General features: G+C 41.3%; 1 protein-coding gene across 1 annotated transcript in view; it reads left to right on the top strand.

The window, feature by feature from the left end:
• THADA (THADA armadillo repeat containing) overlaps positions 1 to 24,322 on the top strand; it is a 232,634-nt gene that overhangs the window by 98,294 nt on the left and 110,018 nt on the right. Inside the window, 1 exon segment of the mRNA XM_054983423.1 lies at positions 15,196 to 15,364. Within this exon segment, the coding sequence (XP_054839398.1) occupies positions 15,196 to 15,364 (169 nt within the window).

The raw sequence follows: 24,322 nt of genomic DNA, 5'->3' as shown, positions 1-24,322 counted from the left end.
GGCACATGTGCTACAAAACCTTTTACAGGACTCTATCTTAAAAGCCCCCTGAGAAGAATTCTGTAAGTAAATTCCCAACCTGCTGAAGAACTTCATTTAGGAGTGCAGGAACAAATCTTCATAGACAAGGTGCGGTGACCAGAAGTGTTCTGTCTGGTACCTAAATTCTACAGAATACAGAACACCAGATAATCTGTTGTATCGAGAATCTTCACTTTCATTGCAGGAACATCTGGCTATATATATTCAATCCAGAGGCCCTGTGGTATAAGCTCTCCTAATTATTTGTAAGAAAATACAGATGACCTGAGGAAATTATAGTCCATTGGTAATTTACGTAGAAAAAAATTGATGTAGGAGGAAGATAGATTATACCTAAACAAAATATGTCCCATTATTCCCCATAAGTAAGCAAGTAGAATAATCTCTGATGATGCCATGGTACAGCGGGTTTACGTGACTTTCAGTGCAATCCTAAGACTTGCTTTGCTGCCATCATACGCCTGCCCATGGATCTTTGGTGCCACTTGTTCTTTTCCAAAGGACTTTTTGCGAGCAAGCTATGAACAAGGAGAGGGAAGGCATGGCCGGGAGCACACACTCCATAGTTTCCCTGGCAATCCCGGCAGCATCCACCTATTGCCAGCCAGCTGCTGTTGACAGCCCTGTGAGTGGCAGGGAAAGGCGTAGTCGATCCATGGGTCACGATCACTGCTGCCTGCCAATGCCATGCCCCTCCCAGAGAACAGGCACTCGAGGCTAAAGCCCTGGCTCCAACTTCCCTCCTCCACAAAGCGAAAGGGAGAGTGGACTGGCCTTGCCAGTGAGGCACCCCTGAGATCCACTGGTTTGGCCAGCACACTGCTGCACAAACCCGTCCGTCACATCCTTGCTTCCTCACATCAACCTTGCCCCCTGCCCCCATGCAGCATACAGCATACACTGATGTCAGCAGTGCTGTGGGAGAGTGTGAGACTTCCTGCCCAGCAGACAAATAAAGAAAACACTCCCAGTCCCATCCCACTCCCAGTGCGAGGGGAAAGAGGGTGGGAAGCAAAGTGGGGGTGTCATTGGCTCCTGCTCTGTCTTGCAGTGGAACTGATCAGATATCCAGAGGTACCAGGAGCATCTTCCAGGGCCAGTCCATCCTTACCAGCTTGGGGCCACAGACCATCCTCTGGGATGTGCAAAGGGGCAGCTGTATGGAGGAGTGAGAGATGGTGGGGGGAGGGGTTGGAATGGGGAGGTGTGCACAGCTACTGTCATCCACAGGCAAGCAAAGTGACAGGAAGAGAGTTGTTGTTCAACACAGACTTTATTGAACCAGCAAGGGTGAAGAGGATGTACAGACACATGTTGCCAGCTCCCCTTGTCTGGAGTGGAGACTGTGCCTGTGCACGCAGCAGTTGGTGCTGGGAGAGCCGTTCCTTCTGCAGCTTTCTTGGGTGGGAGTGAGGTTGAGTCATGGGCCGACTGAGGAACCACTCCAGGAGCAGGCTGGAAAGCAGTTGTGAAGGATTACCAGGGATGAAACAGCTGTTCTCCCAGGCCTCCCTGATGCGTTGTGACCTGCTCGAAAGGGAAAAAGAGACATGTGTGGTGAAGGGCTCAGCTTTGCACAAGTGACAGCCATGTCTGCTGCATCTCTCAGGATAGTCTGTGGCCTGGGCAGCAGCTCCATCATTGCGGGTACTGCCGGCAACCAGATGATGAATGTCTCTCTGGCAAGAAAGAGCTCCTCAAGTGCATCAGGCTGATTTGCTCCTGCCAGTGGCTGCATGGAGCTCTGATCCTGTGAGGGAAACAGTCAAGGGGTTGTATGGCCGCCATCACAAGGGAGTTACGAGAGCGAGCACCTAGTAACCCTGACCTATGGCCATGCTCTTTGCCTGAGGGAGGAGTGTGGTCAAGGGAGTCTGCATGCAACCCTCATGTGAGCTGCTAACATCCCTCCCCACCCCATCTGAGACAGCTCTGTTGAGCTGGGTGACTGACTCTTTGGCACTTATAGGCCATAATGCTTCAAGGGCAGGCCTGCTTACCGAGTTACTGGGCGCCCCAGCTAGAGGTTTTGTAAGGTGGAGGGGGCCATGATTGGGTGCTGGGGAGGGGATTCTGCTGCCCCTAGGATGCAAGCAGACTGGTTGCAGCTCTAGTTGGCATCCTGTTCTTCTCTGGGCCATTTGGCCAGGGCCATGGGTGAGGAGGAGCAGTCAACTTTCCCCATAACGTGGGCACCTATGGGCTATGTCACCTTTTTTCGTAGTGTAACTTTCAGCTGCTATTGGGGATTTTCCTGAGGTTGGAAGGGCTTAGGAACAGACTAACTCCCCCTGCCTGCCCCCTGGCCCACTGGCACATGGAGTTACACTCCAGATCTCAGCTTGTGCTCAGAGGCTGAGCACAAGCTGAGGACCAGGGCAGAGTGACACCAAAGAGATCTACATTGTATGTTGGGTTTATGATTGTGTAACTGTAAGATATACCATCATACCTCCTAGTCAGCTCCCAGAGCACTATTGGCACCCCCGGCCCAATACGGTTGCTTTGTGACTTTGTTCTCACATATAATTATTTCATATTTGGGACCCCCTGTATCTTCAAGTCAGTGGCATTTCCATGGGTATCTGTATGGCTCATAGTATGGCAATATATATGGAAAACTGAGTGGAATTCATGGAATTCAAGCTTTCTCATAGGATTCCCATGAAGTTTCTAATAAAGACACTGTCCAAAAACATACCTGCTCAGTGCCAGCAAGGTTACTTTATCATATGCCCTTCAGCTTTCCCTTGGAATTTATGTTCATATTATTTAGCTGAATATAGCTTAGTTTGCAACCAAGTATGTAAATTTTTATTTGCAATACTTGGGATAAAATTGCAAAAGCTGCTAATAATTTCTGTAACTATTGTAAGTTGGACATTTAGAAGGAAATGACTTTTCTCTGACTTTGTTTAAAAAAGCTCCAGCAGTTAAAGAGTGTTGAGAGGTTTATTCTTGAAAGTCATAGAAAAATATTCATGTATAAATAGCCTTTCAGATGTGACTGATTTAATATTTAACAAACAGTTCTAAATAACATTATGTCATGCCTGAAACACTGGGTTTTTTAATCTTGAAATTAATAACTCTGCCAACATTGCTAGAAATACAAATATGAGTAATAATGCCTGTTGGTTCTGGTGCTGTAATTTAATTGGCTATCTGTTGGCCAAGGCAAACCCATATCTTACCCTGAGAGATGTTCAAATACTAGCCCTTGAGCAAATCTTTGTTTGTTGTCCAGAATTAGAATCAGCTCCTGCTAAAAGAAATTTTTGATAAGTAAAGCAAATATTGCTGTTCTAATGTTAACAGTATCCAAAGGAGAGTTACATACTTCTAAGAACATTGAAAGTGCATTTAAAAGGGTATGCTTAGGATGGCACTGAAAATTACTTAACAATACTTCTGTAATATATTTGATTCCAACAGAAGAATATGTATATTTGATATGTCCATATGCTATATTTTTCCAGTGCTCATGTTCATTGTTCACCCTCTTCATTGTTCATTTAACATGACTTCATTGTTCACCCTCTGCTGTGCCAATTCTTTACTTTTTCCTCCCCCCCCCCCACCCCCCGGATACATTAGTTTTTTTTTAACAGAGAAATAAAATTACTGCAGTTACTGAAGTTACGAACCAACACCTTACTTTTTCATTCTCAGTTACATTTTTTAGCGCTAGAGAATCGGTGGGTGCACTGTAGTGCACCATTGCACCTGTGTAAAGGGGGCAGCTCATTCTAGCTAAGGAGCAGTAAGATGGCTTCTGAGTGTGATTTCATGATGCTTTTAGAGAGGCACATTAGAGAGGTGTGCATTCAAAGGCACATTGTATAGGTGCTCTTGTTTATAAGGAGTTTGCATTAAATGGCCTGTAATCCTCGTTTTAGGGGTTACACTTTAAAACAAATATATATTTAAACTTTATTTTTAAAGTAATACTCTTCTAGGGCCTTTGGAAAAGCTAAAATCAACTATTATAAATTTTGAAGTCATTAAGTTTGTGATACACAATTATTTTTAAGATTGTGCTTTCCCCCGTAAATGCATGGCTTATCATGGAGGCAGCGTGTTTGCTTTAAAATATCTTTGTCATTTATCCACAGTGATCTCTTGCTGTTAGCAAAAGGTGTGTAGACATGAGTTAATTGCAAGGCTGTGATGTTGAAACATGAACTTAATAAACAATGCATTGTAATGAGAACTGAGGACATTTTAATCCCAATGAATGAACTTCAGAATTCCTTCGGCAGAAATTGTTCCACATAGCACGCATTTTTGAAATATGGGTGAATGTCGGAAGCAATTTGTTGCATGATACAAATAGCTACGCTTTTGGTGGGGAGACACTAACTTAACCCTGTTGATACCTTCCCCCCCCCTCCCGCCCCCCGGTGTTGGATAATGGTTATAGGCTTTGGACTAGGTTCAGGGAGACTCTGGTTTAATTCCCTGCTCTGCCAAGCTCATTTGGTGACCTTGGGTCAGTCACACACTCTCAGCTTAACCTACCTCACAGGGTTGTGAGGATAAATGGAGAAGGGGGAAATGATGTGAGTTGCTTTGGGTCCACATGGTGGAGAGAGGCAGGGTATAAATGAAGTAAATAAATATTAGTCGATGTTTGGTGAATTGTGATGGGCTATGGCTATAGACAATAAACTCTTTTAATTGAATAAATAAAGGTGAGCTTACCCATATAGGCTGTGGTTAAAGGCCACAGATACTACTTTTGCATACAGACACTTTAGTGAATGGTAATTTCTACTGTTTAACTTCTGGTTATCTTAACTGTTTAATATCATGCTGTTTGACTAGTAAAGGAAGAGAGCATAATGGGAAGGAAAGTGTGGGGGCAATGAATTGTGTATATTGAAAAGAGAACAAGGCTAACCTGACAGTAGTTGGAAGGAGATTTATAAATGTATCTTGTTATGTTGGAGATATTTATGTGACAATGTATGTGTACTATCTAGGTTGATATGTATATTTCTGCCCCCTAAAATGCATGAGATTGCATCTATAACCAGGCATCTTTTGTGTCACAGACATAAGTAAGTATGATACAAGATTGTAACCCAAGTGAGAAGACAACTGATCTCCAGTAGAGTGCATGTGTTTTGTCTATGACCATTGTTTTGCATTGTTTTTAAATGAGTTAATAAATTTCTTGTGTTTTATTATGACTCCGCTGGGTGACAGCAAGGTAAAATGTACTTGTATCTAGCAAGCAATTGTTTATTTTTTGCTTCAGGTTAGTTTCAAATTGGCAGAGGAATTCATTATTTAGAACAGTATTTGCTGAATAGTTGGAAGAATTTGTATTGAATCTCATGTGGCTTCAACAAATTACTAAACAAAGCTAGCTGAAGACACAGTGAATATGGAGAAATTGTCAATGTAAAATAAAATAAACGTGTAGTTGAAATAAAGAATGCCAGTAGGATTGATGATGACTCTGAAATATGATGGGAAAATACCTCTTTAGGGCATTAAGTCTGTGAACACAGTGTATGGCTTTTCATCTCATTGAAATAAGTTTTCTTAAAAATGCGGTGCCCAAGTGGACAAAGAGTGTGTCTGCTTTCTCAAAAAGAGTCCAGTAGCACCTTTAAGACTAACCAATTTTATTGTAGCATAAGCTTTCGAGAATCAAGTTCTCTTCGTCAGATGCATGATACAGAGACTGTATCATGCATCTGATGAAGAGAACTTGATTCTCGAAAGCTTATGCTACAATAAAATTGGTTAGTCTTAAAGGTGCTACTGGACTCTTTTTGATTTTGCTACCACAGACTAACACGGCTAACTCCTCCGCATCTATGTCTGCTTTCTGTTTGCTTATTAAATGACCACTTCAAATAGCAGCCAAGTTCCTATCTGAAGTGAAACTAGGCTTTAAATGCTGGCCATGAGTGGGGAGGGAAATATGTTTTTCAGTGTGATTGCTTTGGAAATAGATTTATATAGTTTGCCACTTTGTAGAGAAAGTAGGCATAGGGTTAAGTTACAAATACACGGGATTTTTTTAAGGGAAGGTCTTCCTTCAGTATTTTTTCCTTACTGGAATCTCACACATACCTGGAGTTGGATGGAGGTACTTCCCACAATTTGAGAATCTAGACCCTTAGATATAATCAAGTTAAATATTTTTTATCAGTAGGCAAAGGATACTTGTTCTATATGCCTATAAAAGTACTTCACTAATCTGATATGGGAATTGAATACATCACAAAATAGGTTATATAAATGAAAAACCTAGGGAGTTTCATTGAGCATGATACTAGCTACAAAGAAATAAAAAATATGTACTTCAATAAGTATTTGGTTTTTTAGCAGTACAGGAATAGAATGGCTGCAAAGACGGTAGGAAGAAAATATAAGAAAATTAAGGAAATGGAACTTTGTCAGTTTATGCCAATTTCAGTTTCTTTTTTGGTGCCCCTGGGGATAAAAATGGTCCCCAAACCTTTAGGCTGTACAATATTTCCTAATATTGGGAGGAGGGATGACAGGTATAAAACATCACAGGCAAATTGACCTCATTGATGTTGGAGAATACATGCAGAATGAAGCTGTAGAATACTGAAAACAAAGCTTATCAGATTTTCCCGCTTCTTAGGAACAATTTGATCCTTCTTCCTGTGAAGGGATATAAAAATGCAAGTCTTATGCATTTGCCAGTTTCTTGAGAACTTTATACATCAAAGAGGAAATTGGCAGCATCTGGTTAGAGGGTGTAGCAGGGCAGGAAGGCAGGGGATAAATGAAGTAAATAAATTTCCCTCCTCCCCAGTTCTGTTGCAGATGCTCACTCCCAAAGGCATAAGGCCCCATTTTCCTTGACTGCACCATACTACCTGCTGCATCATGACCTCGCCAGCCATTGCTGGGCTAATTTTTTCAGAAGTTAAATCTTCTGCCTAACCTCATGATAATTGAGGTTATGGGATGATACTAAGTACTGACATCTCTTCATTGATAGGTTAGTTGTGTTGTATGGTCAACTGGATTATCAATTCTGTATTTCCCAACCAGTAATAATAATAACTGAGCTTATATAACACTCTTTTAGACAGATTAGTGACCTCTTTAGAGAGGTGATGGCTTTGGCTCCTCATATCTGTGTGACTGCATTCCCCCCTGTATTCTGCCACAGCAGCTTTGCTAATCTGAGGGCCTTCTGCAGATACCACCCTACAATTGGGCAAAATCAACTGCTGCCTGCACACTTGCTTTCTCTGTGGTAGCCCCCACCTTATAGAATGGCTTGTTGGAGGAGATCAGGAAAGCTCCCACTCTCTTAGCTTTCTGCAAACTATGCAAAACTGAATTCTTCAGGAGGCGTTTCTACCCAGATTATTGGGATCTGTCATAAGAAATAGCTCAGAGAGATGCTTTGGTAGGGACAGGCTATATGCTATACTGTTGAATACTATCTGCTGATTCACATATGCAGGAGAATTTCCATATTGCTAAACATGCCATGTAAATTAGTTACGTGTTGTTTCAGAAAGGTTTCATCTCCATGCTTGACTTCGTTTTCATATTTTCTGCTACCATACCGTTACATTTGTTCACTGAATGTCTTAACTGTGGTTCATTATTGCTTAGTGAATGTCCTAGCTGTTGATTATATTGTATTTCATTTCCACTGTGTAATCCACTTTGATATCAGCGAGAAAGGTGGACTATAAAATAAATAAATAAATATCCCACAATTCAGCAGGGAAGCTGGGACTGAGAGGAGTGGGTTACCTAAGGCCACCTGCAGAGCTCAAACCAGCAGAGTGCTGATTCACAGTCCAACCACCTAATGGCTATGCTACAGCAGCTCATCCAGTGCATTCTGTCTGTGATGTTGACATTGCTTCATGTTAAATGATGTTGGAACATTTTTTTCTGACCTATTGGCTTAGCTCTTTCTGAGTCCCATTATCGTGCAATGGTGTTTAGAACTGGACCACAAGGGTTGGATCCAACCACCTGCTTGTGCAAGGATTGTGTATTTTTCCCTCTCCCTCACCAGTTCCTTCCCAGACCAGTCACAGGACATGCATGTCAATGGATTGCAGTGGTAAGAAGGAAGTGGACAAAATCACTTCCTCCTGCCTTTTTGTCAGCTTAGATCCCCGTTTTCTAGCAAGAACATATAAATGATTGACTTCCGTTATTTATCATTCATTCGTTTTGTTGGTAGAGTAAAACAATAAGTACTAAAGCCTTCGACAATACAATAAGTACTAAAATTGATTAGAGATTATGCTGGGTTTGAAGCTTGGATTCAACTATTTATGGGGCCTAGTTGTTGCCCTTTTTTCTCCAGGTTCTGGTATCTAGCACTGCAATCCAGTAGGAATTATGACATTTTCTATTTTTAGCACCAGATTATTACTGTATCAAATTGCATTTGAAATTCCATTTAATTTCAAAAGCAGTTTGCTGTGTAGCATATAGTCTCTCTACTCTAAATATTTTACACGGGGATGCTCAAGTGTAGGCAGACGCAGTGTTAGCTGGGAAGCGGAGATCGCTCCTTAGGTTTGTTAATTTCATCTTTGCCTTCCTGAAAGGGAGGTGAAATTGACAGAGCCTTTGGGGAGGCGAAGATGAAATTAACAAACCTTCTGAGGAGCCCTCTCCACAGCCTCTGTCTTTTTAAACTACCTTTGTGTAGAGAGGTGAAATTCACAGAGCCTTTGGCTCTGTCTTTTTTAACTACACTTCCTGGCTAACATTGCGTCTCCCTACACTTGAGCGTCCCCATGGAAGATGTCTCATGTAGAGAGACTCATGATGAAATTACGCTTTGGGGAAAAAAACAAGCCCAAGACTCTTGTGGCATAAGAAATTTGTAGTGGGTTTAGACTGGAGTAACGTTGTATATGTTAACACTGCTAGTTACACTATTATTTGGATCCTGGTTTACATCTTCCTCCTGCGCATGGAATTGTATTAGCTGAATATGAGTTTTCATTTATTATTTACTTAATTTATTCTACCTTTCTCTCCAGTGGGGGCAGACTGGATTTGAATATGGGGCCTCCAGATTCTAGTCCTTACTCTTTAACCACTACACCACACTGGCTTGGTGAATTATTTGTTGGTAACAGTGGATTTTGTGAGGAACAGTGAAGTCTGTGGTAAAAATGCATAAAAAGGCAGCTAGCAGTGTGGGTCAGCTGGATGGTTTTCGTGCAGATCTGTTATCTAGTATAAAAATAGTAAAAATTTTATTAAAAATTTTAAGTAGTGAATTTCAGATGTACTGAATTGCTTACAAGAATATATCTGTCTCTAAATTAGTTTCTTGACCATTGCACGAAGGGAACACTAAAGGAAGAACAACAACTCTGTCTCCTCCAACAAAAACATTCTTCAGTGTTGCTAGGGTTTCTGGAAAGCTATCCATAGATATACTTTGGATTTTATAACATTCGGGAGTGTCCTAGTTTTAAAGTTCAGTCTGATTATACAAAGGTTAAATACTTGCAGTCCAAACAGTGAGAGTGCTTATTTGAATAATAAAATTTATAGTATTGCCGCAAGATTTTTCCAGCTGTTGCATGATACAGCTTGTATATTTTGTTTTGTTTATACAGCATCAAAAGACAAATCCCTTCAGATTAATCTGAAGAGAAAAATCCCACTACTCCAGTTCAAATGAGAAGAAAGATCACAGAGAGATTTCATTGTGATCCAGCTTGTTAAATACAGACTCATTGCTGGTGTGCTGTTTATTTTTCAGCTTGAAGGAGCTATGCTTCACTTTAGAATACATGCAAACATAGTTAGCTTGATTGCTGCCGGCACTTTTTAATCTTGGGAGACTTTATTTGACAAGTCAAACGATTTCCCATGTTTATTGTGAACTGCCAGGAGGAAATAGTATTTTTATAGACAGGAACTCCTGAATCAGATACAGTATTGTTGAAGGCCGCCTTTGTGATTGCAATAACAAGGAAGCAAGAATTGGCACCCAAACCCAGAGTTTTATGACTTGTTTACATCTGCTGGACTATTGTGTTTCAACGCCTTTCTCGTTCCACTTTTCTTCAATAAATCTTTGCTGGGTAAACTTACTGACAACAGGTAATGGTTGAATGACATACAGTAGCAATCAAAGGGTGGAATTGTTTAAGGAAATTGAGGGTTTTTTTTCCTTCCACTTGCTTCACTGGAGCCTAAACTTTAGCTAAAGAGTTGCAGTGTGTGTGTGTGTGTGTGTGTGTGTGTGTGTGTGTGTGTGTGTGTGTGTGTGTCAAAATTTCTTTTTTATGCTTTAAAATAAGCACTATCAAACAGTGCCTTTACGAGACTCTTCTGTAGTTAACCAGGCTGGGAGCCAAGCTTTCATCTGCAGAGTTAACAGTGGACTTCCCAAGCTAACCGGAAGGGGATCTGTAAGGCTTGGAAGTGACATTGGTAGGAATCCATAGGTTGACATGGTAGAATTAAGTTCTCACAGTTTTCAACCAAGAAGTTAATAAGTTGCTTAACCAAACACGATTTCTCTATATTGTTTTATTTATTTAAATTATACCCTGTCATTCTCCCCAGTGGTAACCCAAAGCAGCTTACATGATTCTCCTCTCTTCAGTTTTATTCTGCCAACAACCCTGGGAACTAGGTTTGGTTGAGAGTGGGACTGGCTTAAGGCCACCCAGCAATCTTCCCTGGCAGAGTAGGGATTCAAACCTGTGTTTCCTGTTCCAACACTCAAACCGCTACACAACACTGGCTCTCTATTTATTTTCATGATTACAAATTGTTTATTAAAATGAAAAATTGATTATATTGCTTTGTTTTAAAGAGTTTTATATGGCAATAAAACCTAACTTCGTGAGGTCAAAGAAATAAGAATCATGTTTTGCCTTAGCTTCCCTCCTTCTGTCTCAGCTGTTTCGTGGTTTAGGCAGCTTTATGTTAATTTCTGGGATCCAATCAGCCTAGGTTTCCCAGCCCAGGTTGTGTCCTGGCAACTTTTGTGCCCTGTCTAGCGTGCTTGTTTTTCAGTCCTGTTTTTTTTTTTCTCTTCTGCTGTTGCCTGTACTCTCATCTGAGAACTGTAAACATTCTAAGTCGCTGGAGAGAAAAATAACCAGGGGTGGGGGTGGGGGGAAGCATTTCTGGGTGGAGAAATTGCTGGCCAGGATCATGTTAAGTAAACCGTATTTACTTACATATTTCTTGTTTCTACTCAGTCTCAGTATTTTGAGGCTGTTTTTTTAAATAAAAATGTCAGGGCTTAAGTGCACAAATTTGCATGTGCTGTATTGTTTGCCCTAATCTCATCATGCAAATGTAATCTTCCTTAAAATCCTTTTCCTCTTGGATCTGGTGGACAGTTGAAAACTTGGGCACAAAGTGGCATTTATATTTGCTAGATCTGCTCCCACAGCGTGAACAGGAACACCACTGGACAGGATGTTACTGTTGCCCTAGTACAACTCAACCTGATATGGGCCTTCACCTCTGCTCTGTGGTTTAGAGTTTGGATTCTTTACCTCCCCCTTGCAGCTGGAAGGTGGGAAGGAGTATATGGGAGAGTGGGGGATATACCGACTTACTTCTGGTGAGCATTTTTTCAAGAATTTGCAGGTGTCACTTATAGTTGGTAAGCCATTTACAGTACTTGCTGATGGAAGTTCTGGCATCACTAAAAATACTTACTTTTTATTTTGCAATTTATTAATGGAAATTACTGGTATAAATTAATCATCTGAACCAATTTGCCATGATGGAAAAATCCACAGGAGAATGCAAAATAATTGACACGCTGGCATAAATTTTCTAAATCTGATGGTTGAGAAAATCTTAATATGGAAAGCATAAATGTTGAGCGACACCCTAATCTACATATTTTTGTTTGTGCAACATCAAGCATTTCATTTATAATTATTGCAGTATAGCCTTAGGATGTTACATTATGCGTGTGTAGAGATACAAACAAATACATACATTATTTGTCACTATGTAATAAGCAATTACAAGTTTATAAACGCTTCTGCTTAAAATTATCTTTAGTAAAGGCACAACGTAAATTAGTTTACTTAATATTGTGCCTATAATGGACCTATAATCTGTATTTAATTATGTTATTAGAATGAAACTAACACAAATAAAATGGAATGCAGTTCTAGAGTTGAAGGCAAAAAAGAGTCTGTGAATCATGTTTTTGGAAAGTACCTTTGCACAAAGTATCGGGCAGTCACAAACACTGGCAGTGTTCCCATTTTCCATTCTTTCTCCTGAACTGAAGCCAGATTCCTTTGGGAAATCATCGTTTTGTAAAAAGGTTGTGAGCAGAAAGTGGTGCATTCTTGAGCATAACATTACTGCTAATTAGAAACTAAACATCTGCAACAATGTCAGAGTTAATTGTATTTGAAAAGAACCTCATATACATGAGAGTGTGTTAAGTTTACATAAAGGAGGATGTAGCACAAACATGGAGGCATTTGCTGACAGATTGTTTTTTGCTGTGTTGCAGTTATTAAGTTGAGCTGCAATTTCCAGCGGCATCCCTTCTTTGAAAGTGATGGCCTTACAGCAGCCGCCCTGCCATGGCCACATCCAGGTTAGATCTGCATTATATATAAGGCTATTTTGAAGACCATTTGAGAGCTCTGTAGACAGGACAGGGAGGGATGTGTTGTAGGAAGCATTGCTTTGTATATCAAAGAGGGTATAAAGTCAAATAAGCTAGAAAACGTTAAGGGAATGAACTCCCTGACAGAATTGTTATGGATGGAGATGCTAGACCCTAAGAATTAGAGGTGTGCAATTTGGTATAACTGGGTTGAAAACATACCTGGAAAATACCTTCTCAGTATTTCGGGGGTATATTTGGGAATCTTAATCTAATCCAGAATTCTTGGATAGACCGATATTGGTTTCCTGGTTAATCCCAACTATATTAAGAAATAACCAGGCCCATATTCATAAATAATCATGGGGCTTGGGGGGAGGGGTGTTTTATGGGGAAATATACTAGAGTTGCAGCAGAGTGAGCACTGGCTGTCCTCTTAAGACCCCCCCCCCCAAGTTTCAAGAAGATTGGGTCAAGGGGTCTGATTCTGTGCACCCCTGAACAAGGTCTCCCTGCCACTCTGTTTCCTGTGTGTGGGGGCGGGGGTGGGGAAAATCCAATGCTTTCTCCAGGGCAGAGAGGCCAAGCCAAACATAAAGAGCAACCAGCCTCCCAAAAAGAACTTTAAAAGCGCAGCAGAACCAACCCATCAGCTGGAGGAAGGCAAGGAAATCACATACTTGCTGGCTGGCAATTAAAGCAACTCTTTCCTCTTCGGTTTTTAAGAGGCTTGAGGAAAAGGAGGAAGGGGAGAGAGAAGAGGATAAGACAGACTTAGGCAGCAAGTTAGGGAGAGAGAGAACTCTGCCTGTTCATCATAGGCAGACTCCTAGACCAGGCTAGATTGACCTGGGACCTAGGAGGTGTTTTGCCTTCTGGGTATTGAGCGGAGGTCACTGGGGAAGTGGAGGAGTTAGTTGTGAATTTCCTGCATTAGGCAGGGAGATTGGACTAGATGACACTTGGGGTAAAATTGGGATGATGAGAGATGAAGTTCTAGACCTATTGGGGAGATTAAAAGCCAATAAATCTCTATGTCCTGATGGTCTATTGAGTTCTTAGGAACTCCAGTGTGAGATTGATCTCACACAAAGTGTGCCATTTAATCACAACCGATTCATCGTTTTAAGGCAAGAGATCAACAGAAGTTGCTTGCCATCCTCTGTATAGCAGCCCTGGACTTCGGCCGGGATCAGGACCAAAACTGCCAGGATTGGGTCAGTGCCTGGTGGGGGACCCCTCCTCTGCCTGGCAGTGACCCAATATGGGCCATTTTGGGCCTGTTTTGGCCTGGATTGGGAGCAAAACGGCCCTAATCGGGCCACTGCCAGGTGGGGAACATTCCCTCGTCTGGCAGCAGCCGAATCCTGGCCATTTTGGCCCGATCAAGGGGTGTGACATATGCTAATGAGTTATGCTAATAAGTTCCTGCAGTTCTTTTTCTACGAAATGACCCCTGACTACATATAAACCAATAAATGAGAATGGGATTATATTGCAATTAATTTTGTGTTGCTTTCTTGCCTTCCTAAGATAAGGTGCATGTGACTTAATTCAGTGACCTTGTTCCAGTTCTTTTTGGATACCAAAACATTTCTATCTATTGAGGTGGTGGCTATGAAATTATGGTCTTTGCTACTTTGAGGAACATATTTTTAGAACTTCTGTACCTCTGAACCTCCAGTTCTGTAGACTTAGAATTTTCCCAAGATATTGTTAGTGAATTATGGGGCCAAAAGATTAAAAAGTTAGGAGAATATCTTAGTGGAAGAGTGTCTATTATGTAGTCCCGTAGATAACATACTGTTGTTCTATATGGAGTTTTACAGAACAACTTTAACACCAGAGATTAGTGCTGTGTCTCTATCTTCTAACTTCTGGGACAGGTGGATATGTAGTCCAGCGGGTTTCTTTTTCAGGAATCTCACCAATATGCTTAGCCTGAGAGAGAGAAATCCAGTAGCTACATTGAGAAAAAGGACATGAAGCTTGACTCTGTCTCTGAGGCAGGTGGCTCTGACTTCTTAAGCAAGAAGCCTGAATCTGCCACAATCACCCAAGATTATTCACTCTCCTGTAAGCTCCTGGTTGAGAAGATGAAATTAAAGTCTTTCCTTGGGTGTCTTCTAAGACTTCACAGAGCTTGATCTGCCTTGGTTTCTGTTTTTCATTGCTAAGTTACCTCTGTTCCAGATCAGAGCTCTTCATGCTTTGGTCTGCATCCTGCAAGGTGTCAGGTTGGCCAGTATAGAACATTTTGCATATCATAAGATGAGGAAGTGAGAGTAATTTATGCTTCCTTTGTAACGTTTTTGTGCGTTTCCATCTTGAATTCTAAATTCTCATGCTTCTGCTTGTAACATGTACAGCTACCCGTAGAATGCCCATATCAGGGTGGGTACGGCATGTGAGAACCAGTCATGCCTTTTACTAACTCTGGTATGTAATGTGATTTAATAAATGATTACAAAATGATTTCTTCAGATATTAATTACTTTAAAAATCCTTTATGTATGTGGGATCTAATGAATTGTCCTTTTATTCCCATTCAGATGTGGTCACTCTGCTGTGTATCGTTCACGTGAAATGGCGGGTCGAGCCCTCGTTCCTTTTATTATGACAAATCAGGTGTCACAGACAGTGAAATCTTTGTTGGCAGATTTACCAGATGGCACTGACCTTTGTGTGCGACAGAATGCTGTTCATGGAACACTGATACAAGTAAGTTTTGGCTTTTTCAAGATGCCTTGGATATCACATTGGAATAATATTTAAAGAAAAAAATATGTATTGAACATTTCTCACATTTTATGTGCAGCATTCTAGAGACAAGTAGCATAATACAGACATGTTTTTAAAATAACCAGAATATTTTCATTATCAAGAAGATACACAGCCACCACCAAATGATGGAAATGGACATGGACTAGTAGTGCTTTTGGCTGCTCATCTGTATAGAAAACCCAAGGAGACACAAGGTCCTAAGAGACCTAGATAAATGTTATAAATTTTTAATTTTTAAAGTTTTTAAAGTGCAAGTGCAAAAAGTGTAAACAAGTTCACTAAACACATCATATACATCAGAGAATCTCATATATCCCTTATATTGCCTTCTAACAACCAATGCATGTTAAGAATTGACTTGGATTGAACCAGCAGTTAAAAGGATTGGCTTGTGAAGAAGCGATGCGAAACGGGTTGTTTTAAAGGCTGGCACACCCGTTGCCAACTTCCCTTGAGCATTTCTCCCCGTAGACTCTTCTTGATAGGCTTCTGCTTAAAGAAAGAATAAGAAATGGACATATAATATGAATTTTCTATGAACTTTGATACTTACTTTTTAACAAGCATTGGTTTGGATTGGACTTGGATTAACTGTGGTACTGACCAATTTAGAGAAATTGACAGTTTGAGGTACTTCTGAATTATAAGGAATAGATATGAGATTCTTTGATGTATATGATGTGTTTAATGAACTTAGCACTTTTTGCACTTGAACTTTAAAACATTAAAAATTATAAATCTATAAAATTTATCTTGGTCTCTTAGGACATTGTGTCCCCTTGGGTTTTCTACATTACATGAGACCTGTCCTTTTTTCCTTTAGTGTGGAGTGCTCATCTATATACCCAGTAAAGGAAAGGAGAAAGTAGTAGATACAAGGCAACATAATCGTTCTTCCTTGGGAGAATGAGTCTCTTAATCATTAATTATATCAGTAGTTGACACAATTCCATCATACCCTGCTTATTCCTAAGTAGGGGTGTGCACCAAAAAACCAAATTTGTTAAATCTGATTTTTTTTTATACTGAACCTGAGAAATTATTTGGAATTCCCTGCTATGTCTGAAAAATTTGGTAAAATTCAGTCTTTTTTTCCTATGGGAAAAATCACTTTGGAGGGCTATCCGATAGACTGGGGGTGGGTGGGTGGGTGGTCATTTTTCAACCAAACTTCACAATTTGGAGGGAACCTACTCCTGAATGTTCTTGAAAAATCCCACAAGTTTTATGAAAATTGGACCCTGGGGGTCAATTTCATGGGCCTTCAAAGGAGGTGCCCCTACCCACTCTCCCTATGGGCGAAAAATATCTGGGGCTAGGGGTGTGCACCACCAAAAGCTTCCGGCTTTCCACTTCAGATGTACCCGAATCGGGGCAAGCTGGCCTCGATTCGGAAAACCAGAATATTTACAGATCGGGTCCGATTCGGGCATTTTTCCTGAATTGGAAACCCAAAGTGCACACCTCTATCTGGGGCTATCCAGGGGGCTGGGGGTCCTCTAATGACCCTCTAAATTTCAGGAAGATTCAACTTCAGGGGCCAATTCTATGAGCCCCTGAACAAAGTGCCCCCGCCACTCCATTGTTTCCTATGAGAAAAAGTCAAAGCTGACTCCCACTGCACAAATACAGTGGGGCAAGGCTGCCATGGCCAAGGCACACTCCCAAATGCATGCTAAGCTCATCCCAGAGAAAGCCCAACAGAAGCAAACTGAAGCAAAGGAATGGAATCCTCCCAGAACTAAAGTGAGGGAAGAGGACCAACAGCGCATCAGAAAATCACATCCATTCCACCTGAACAAAACAGAAACAAGTGTTAGCAGTCAGACCTCTCTTCTCACTGAGTGGCAGTTTAAGCACAAGTCACTGGCTGGCTTAAAATGAAACGAAATGGATATCAGCCAGGTAAGAGCTTGGGAAAATATTTTAGAAGATGAGTCAGAGTGGCTGACTGACTGATGGCTCCCTCCACACCCCAGAGAGATGCATAGATTAGGACAATGGGTGTCCCAAGAAACTCTTGATCAATCTTGTCAACACCCAGCCTCGCTTCCCCTCACTCATTTACCCTTGTTTACACTTAACACTATTCATCAAACCTGGTAGCTTTCCCTATCTGGCAGTCACAGGGTCATCAAGCACCATTTACACCTTTTACCCACCTCCGGAAAACCCATCAAGTTATTGTTTCTGAAGCAAATATACCAGCTTGCCCCAGGGAGTATTTTGCCTTATATCTGGAGTCCCTAGCCACCTCTGTGTGTGTGTGTTTGTGTGTGTTTTGAGACCCATACAAATGCCCCCAAATCCATTTGGGCCTTCTCTTCTTCCATCCATGAAACACTAGTCGTTTTGCTGCTGCCTTCGAGACTGGTAATTATAGCCTTCCCTGGAATTGCTTTCTCTTAGTTAGCCTTCCCTGGAATTGCTTTCTCCCCTCTTCTCCCTACTTTCCTCTTAGTTAGCCTCATGCGTGTTCTGTGTGTGATTGTGTTTGCCCTTTTATTTCTCTTTTAATAATAACCTTTCTGACTGAGTATCTGGCTGGTTTATTTTAAGACTCCTCTTAAGCGAAAAATCCCTGTAAATGTTGGAGAATCCTAGTTACTCTTCTTGCTTTATTTCCTTTAAGCGAATCCCCCCCCCCCCCAAATTAGGAGACTGTCTATTTCGGTAACACAAGGGACACTGTTGCAACTTAGCCCAACAGAAGCAAACTGAAGCAAGGGAATGCCTTCTTTCTTGTGGCTGGATACTGTTCTGTCCTGTCCTGTGGTGTTTTCCCACTGGCTGAATCTAGTGCCTGGGTGCTGTGAATGACACTGGTTCTGTTGGGCTAAGTTGCAACAGTGTTGCTTGCTTCAGTTTGATTTGGGTAGAATTGATGTGATTCTCTAATGTGATGTTGGTGTTTTTCTGCAATGGGAGTCCACTTTGACTTTTTTTCTCATAGGAAACAATGGAGTGGCTGGGGGCACCTTGTTCAGATGCCCATAGAATTTGCCTCTGGGGTCCAATCCTCATAAAACCTGTGGAGTCTTTACAGGACACTCCTTCCAAATTCCCTCCAAATTTGGTGGAGTTTGGTAGAAAATGACTCCCCCTCCCACCCACCAGATAGTCCTCAGAGTGATTTTCCCATTGAAAACAATGGCCGAGTTTTCCATATTTTTACTGAAAATTAGGTAAAAATTTGGAATACCTGGTTTTGATTCGGAATACTTGAATTTCACCGAATCAGCCAAAATTCAATATTTTAATCTACTTTCCGAACCAAACTGCAAACCCCTTTTTCTAATTTTCTGAGCTTATAGTTTATGGAAGCATTTGGAACTTTTCTAATGTCTTCCTTTCTGATTAAAACATGGCTGTGACAAAAGTGGTATTTTGTTTCTTTTGGTGCAAGCTGAAGTTGGTAGTGGAGTCAGGATTTTCTTTTCTTCTTTATATAAACCCAAGACAATATAAATAGCAAGGTTTGGGGAGAAGATGCTATCCTCACATGTAACAATGGATTCTGCTTGAGCTAATAATGCCTGTTTCCATGAAGGTTATTCAGGCTGAAATAATGAGTTTTGCATTCCAGACAGGAGTGATAAAAGGCAGGAGGAGGCCATGGACAATTAGTGCCAAAGGTATTGCGAAAATGAGCCATGCATACTTTGTGAAATGTTGTAGAAAATTTACATTGTAGGTTAGGTTCTCTCTCATTCCTCAAGGCAAAATACTATTTTCAGTAACTGAGCAATAGGAGCAGCTCATGTTTTGTTGATATAGAAATAAAGTTTTTTTCCTAATGAGACTCTACCCCAGGGTTAATGTAATAGGGTACCTTAATAACTGTCCTGGCTTATCATATTGCTTTAACCAATGGTACGCTCTGATATTTGCAAGAACTTATTTATTTAAAATATTTCATTGCTGTCTTTCCATCCAATTCTGGGTCCCTAAGGCAGCAAACACTAAAAAAAAAAAAGGAAAAAAATGAGAATTTAAAAAGTGTTTAAAATATATGCGTGTGCATGTGTATACACACACATACATATAAATATTTAAAACAAATAAAATATAAATGCACAAAATATAAAAACACAAAAACACACAAACAGGAAGGAGAACTAATAAGAGTTAGGGAGGGAATGCCAAACAAAACAAAGCCTTCAGGCAGTGGTGGAAGACAACAATTTAGGGAGACAGATTAATCTCTCTGGGGAGGGAGTTTGCCCAACCAAGAAGGTTCTTTGTCGAGTTGCCTCATATGGTGAGGACAGCCAAAGCAGGGCCTCCAAAGATGAATGGAGAGTTCAAGTGCATTCATATAGCCGTAAATGGCCTTTCAAGTATGCTGGCATCCAGACATAGAGGGCTTTAAAGGTCAATACCAGTACCTTGAATTGAGCCCAGAAGCAAACTGGAAGCCAATATAGATGGAACAAGACTAGAGTGCCATGGCAAGGGATTCTAGGACCCCCTAACTTGTAATGGGGAGGGGGCTTATGGAGGCGGTGCCCCTTCTTTCATGCTTGTACACTCTGCAGGCTCTTGATGACATTTCTTCTTGTTTAAACTAGAAGTGACGGGGTCTTTTCACTATGATTTGAACTGTCACTTCCAATTTAAATTGGAAGAGATGTCATCAGGAGTGTTCACCATTTCAATGCATGCTCTGGCCATCCCCCCCCCCCACACACACACACATACCTTCTGCACCCCCCCACCCCCAGCCAGGTGAGCAGTAGCAGGGAGTGGCAGTTCAGGGCAGGGGATCCCCAACCTGCAGCAGGGGGCTAGCATCCCTAGATATGGCCTCCATGACCAGTCCAGCATTCTGGCTGCAGGATTCTGTACCTTTTGTAGCTTCCAGACAGGCTTCAAAGACATGGTATACATTTTGGGCACCTCAGGCCTGTAGAGAACCTAAAATTCGCCTTTCTATTATGCACATCAGCTACTTTCTGCCATATGTAAAGGGCACCCTCTTTCCCCCAGTGTGGAGAGCAATAAATGCTTTGTAAGAGTTTTCTACCTTATCTGCCTCACCTGTTGATCTCAGGCCATGTGGTATATAAGGAGAAGTCATTGTCATTGTCTATACTGAGGAAGATGGGATTGTAGAGGCTTTTGCTTGTGTTTCAGCTTCTTTGGGACTGAGTCTGTGAGCAGAGCCCATATCACAAAATGGCTTCTGATAGTTGCCAGCCAGTGCAAAGAAGCCTGTGATATACAAAATTTAAGTGAAAATATTTCACTTAATTACAGTGAAAATATTTCAGTCCATATTTGATTATTTGCAAATAAGCAATAGGTGTTGAAGGGCTGTGGAAATGTTTACTGTTTCAGCATTGCTAACAACATCATGTCACATTGTAATATAACTATTTTTAAAGATGCCTTAATCCTTAAGCCAGTGATGATAAGCAAATTCTAAGAAGCTATTTCTCTCATTTTGGAACAAGAAATGTCCTCAACTTCTTATTCTTTAATTAAAATCATTATAATAGTTTCTTGTTTATTTTTAAAAATATAATTATGGCCCTTTTGGTTTTCATAGGCAGTCTGAAAAATCATACTGATACGTGTCTGTTTTTATTACTTCTTAGATGTCTGTGATTGTTTTTATTACCTCTAAGCTGGCTGTAACTTTAACGTATGTTGTTGCATTTTTATTTTACGTTTTTATGTCATTGAATTTGTTTTGATGTCTCTCCCATAGCTCTATTTTTCTTGCAATTTCCTTTAAAGTCAGCATGTTAAGGCTTAACCTGAGGAATAGAGGGAAGTCCCTAGACAGTGAGCTGCAGTTATTCTTTTGCTACATGATGTATTTCTTCTGCCATTAATGTACACAATTACTAGCAGATTACTTACAATTTTTTATTCATTTTGTGTTAGTACGTTATGTACTGTCTCATCACTTCTGATTACGACCCTATGAATTAATGGCCTCCAAAACATCCTGTCATTAACAGACTTACTCAGGTCTTGCAAACTGGAGGCTCTGGCTTCCTTTATTGAGATGTCTCATTTTGGGTCTTTCTTTTTCCTGCTGCCTTCCACCTTTCTTAGCATTATTATCTTTTCAAGTAAGTCTTGTCTTCTCATTAAGTGACCAAAGTATGACAGCCTCAGTTTTGTCATTTTAGCTTCTAGGGAGAATTCAAGAACAATTTGATCTCGAACAACTTATTTGTCTTTTTGTCCATTTATGCTATCTGAAGAACTCTCCTCCAGCACCACATTTCAGATGAATCATTTTTCTTTACTCTCCAGCTTTCACATCCATGCATAGTAAAACAGTGTTACACTTACCTGTAACTGTTGTTTGTCTAGTATCTTCTGTGCAGGCACACATTGGGATTGCTCATGAGCAGGGGTTAAAGTCTGTAAGAGATGCTCTGCCCCTACTTCGCATTCACAGAGGTCTCCTGCTAAAATGTGGATAGGGGGTGAAGCCCCCATTCTCCTCAGTTCTCCTGAATCACCAGATGTATAGTATAGTAAAACACTCACAGCAGGGCAGGAGGGAGGGAATGTGTGCCTGCATAGGAGACACTAGACAAACAACAGCTACAGGTACATGTAACACTTTTTTGTCAGTCTTCTGTGCAGTCCCACATTGGGAGTATAGCAAGCTACGTGCCAATGGAGGAGGGCATGAGTGGGTCAGCTAGACAATGAATGCTGAGCAGCTGTTGCCGCTGCTGACTCCCTTCTGGCATTCTTGTTGATAGAGAAGTGCTTTACAACTGCATCAGGTGAAGACCCTGTGGCAGCCTGACAGATGTCTCGTAGAGGGACCTGTCATCAGAATGCTGTGGGCAAGGCTTGTGCCCTAGCTGATAGCACTCTGACAGCCATGGAGCGAGGGATCTTGCCTTCCTGTAGCAGAGCCTAATAGCTGCCACTATCTATCTGTATAAGTTTTGGGGAGGGTGCTGGGAAGCCCCCTACAATGACCAAATAACGCACAAAAGGGGATCTGGATTTGCCAAAAAAACCTTTTGTTTTGTCTAAGTAATACAATAAAGCCTTCTTCATATTTAACTTGTGTAAAATACAATCTGCTTCAGAGTAGCATTGGGAAAAATATACAGGTAACATAGCCTTTGTTGTAAATAAAACCTTGACACCCCCTTGGGGAGGAAGTCAGGGCTTGTATGTAAGACAACTTTCTCTGGAAAAGAATTGAGTAAACGTAGGGTCAACCCTGAGGGCCATGAGTTCTCTCACCCGTCAGTCTGAAGTTATAGCAACCAGAAGTGTCCCTTTCCAACTAATAGGAAGGAAGGGGCAAGCATGCATAGGTTCAAAGGGTAGTAACATTAGTAACAAAGGGGAACCCCACTGAGGAGCGTGTGGGGTTCTCAAAAGAAAAGGTATTAAGAAAAGCCCTTGAGAAAAAACTGTACAGAAATGTGCTGGGAAAAGGCTACCTTGCCATAAACTCTCTCATGAAGTTGATATAGCAGTTAAGTATGCTTAAAGGAGGACAGAGGCATGCCCTGTTCTTGAAGAGATAACAGGTATTTAAAATAATTGCCAATGGGCAAGAGAAGGATGACGACCCTTGGGTTCTAACCATGCCTTGAAACTGGTCTGCCTATGACCATAAAATGTAAGCAAGAGCTACTTGCATGTATTAAGAATAATTTGAGTCACCTTTTTGGAGAAAAAGGATTTGGTGGGTTGAGTAGCCATGCGGTCAGTTGAGGGTTGCTGCATTGTGGCGGGGTTTACTCAGGGGTTTACCCAACCCATGAGTAAAATTCTGGCACTATTGGTAAGTGGAGGCATTAACCCTGGGACAGGGTCCTTAGAATCCAAAACTCTTCCTTACATGGTCAAAAAGCGGTGACTAGGATGCAGTGAGTGCGGAAATGCCTAAAGTACCCTGGTTTGTAAAGTACCCAGGGGTGTAAGCGGACAAGCATAACAGGCCCAAGGAACTTGGAAGGCATCCCTTATAGAGAAAGGGTCAGTACCTGTCAGGGAACAATGTGCTGTGTTGAACTGCATTGCAAACAAGATCCAGGGAATCCTCACTGTTGAAAGAAATGGGCAGGATGTACCTGGTATTGATTGCCCATTCGAGGTGTGAAAGAACCCTGCTGAGTGTATCTGCTCTGTTCTTCACACCTGCTATATGTATGTCCTGTGGCAGGAGATTGTCTTGTATAGCCTGTATTCACAGACATGTAACTGCGGCACAGGGAGTTAATGATGCCAATTCCCCTTGCATGCTCAGAAAATATAGAGCTGTGGTGTTGTCCGTATGAGCCTGAACTCTTATTGTAGTGAAGTAGATCTTGAAGGGAAAAAAGAGTCAAAAAGTATCCTTGTCCAATAATCATTAATAGTCTCTGAGGGTAGCAGAAGAGAATATACAACAGTGACTCAGAGAAAATGTATATACAATAATCTTGTCTAAAGAATCATTTGTGTCAGCATCTCAAGAGAAAACAAAGGGATATGATCTGTCCTGAAGGAAACACAGGAGCATTCAGCTCAGCGTCAATTAGTCAGGGCATAGATTTGAGGAGCAGACTTGAGAGAGGGTAGTTGGGTTAGTTTGGGTCTTGGCCTCTACGCCCGCCTGGTGACATGGCCTTTTGCTGGCAGATAGGCCTTTTGGTCCTAAGTTTTGGAAGAGGCGATGATGCTAAGAGTTGTGGTTTGGTAATTTTTACATCAGGCTCAAGGAGTCACCTGTTGGGTTGTTTTTTCTTAAACAGCAACATGCCCTTGAAGGGAAAACCCCTCAGTTTTGTCCTTTTTATCCTGAGGAAGCACTGCTGAACATAACCAGGTGTGACTCCTGATAACAACAGAAGAAGCTATGGAGGTGGCTGAACAGTCCGCAGCATGTTTTCTCACTGTCGTTTGTTGTTTGGTTAA

The sequence above is a fragment of the Eublepharis macularius genome, chromosome 1 (genome assembly GCF_028583425.1).
Source record: "Eublepharis macularius isolate TG4126 chromosome 1, MPM_Emac_v1.0, whole genome shotgun sequence".
NCBI classification, from domain to species: Eukaryota; Metazoa; Chordata; class Lepidosauria; order Squamata; family Eublepharidae; genus Eublepharis; species Eublepharis macularius.
The sequence above is the reverse complement of the archived record's forward strand: the minus strand, read 5'-3'. Positions and strand labels throughout refer to the sequence as shown.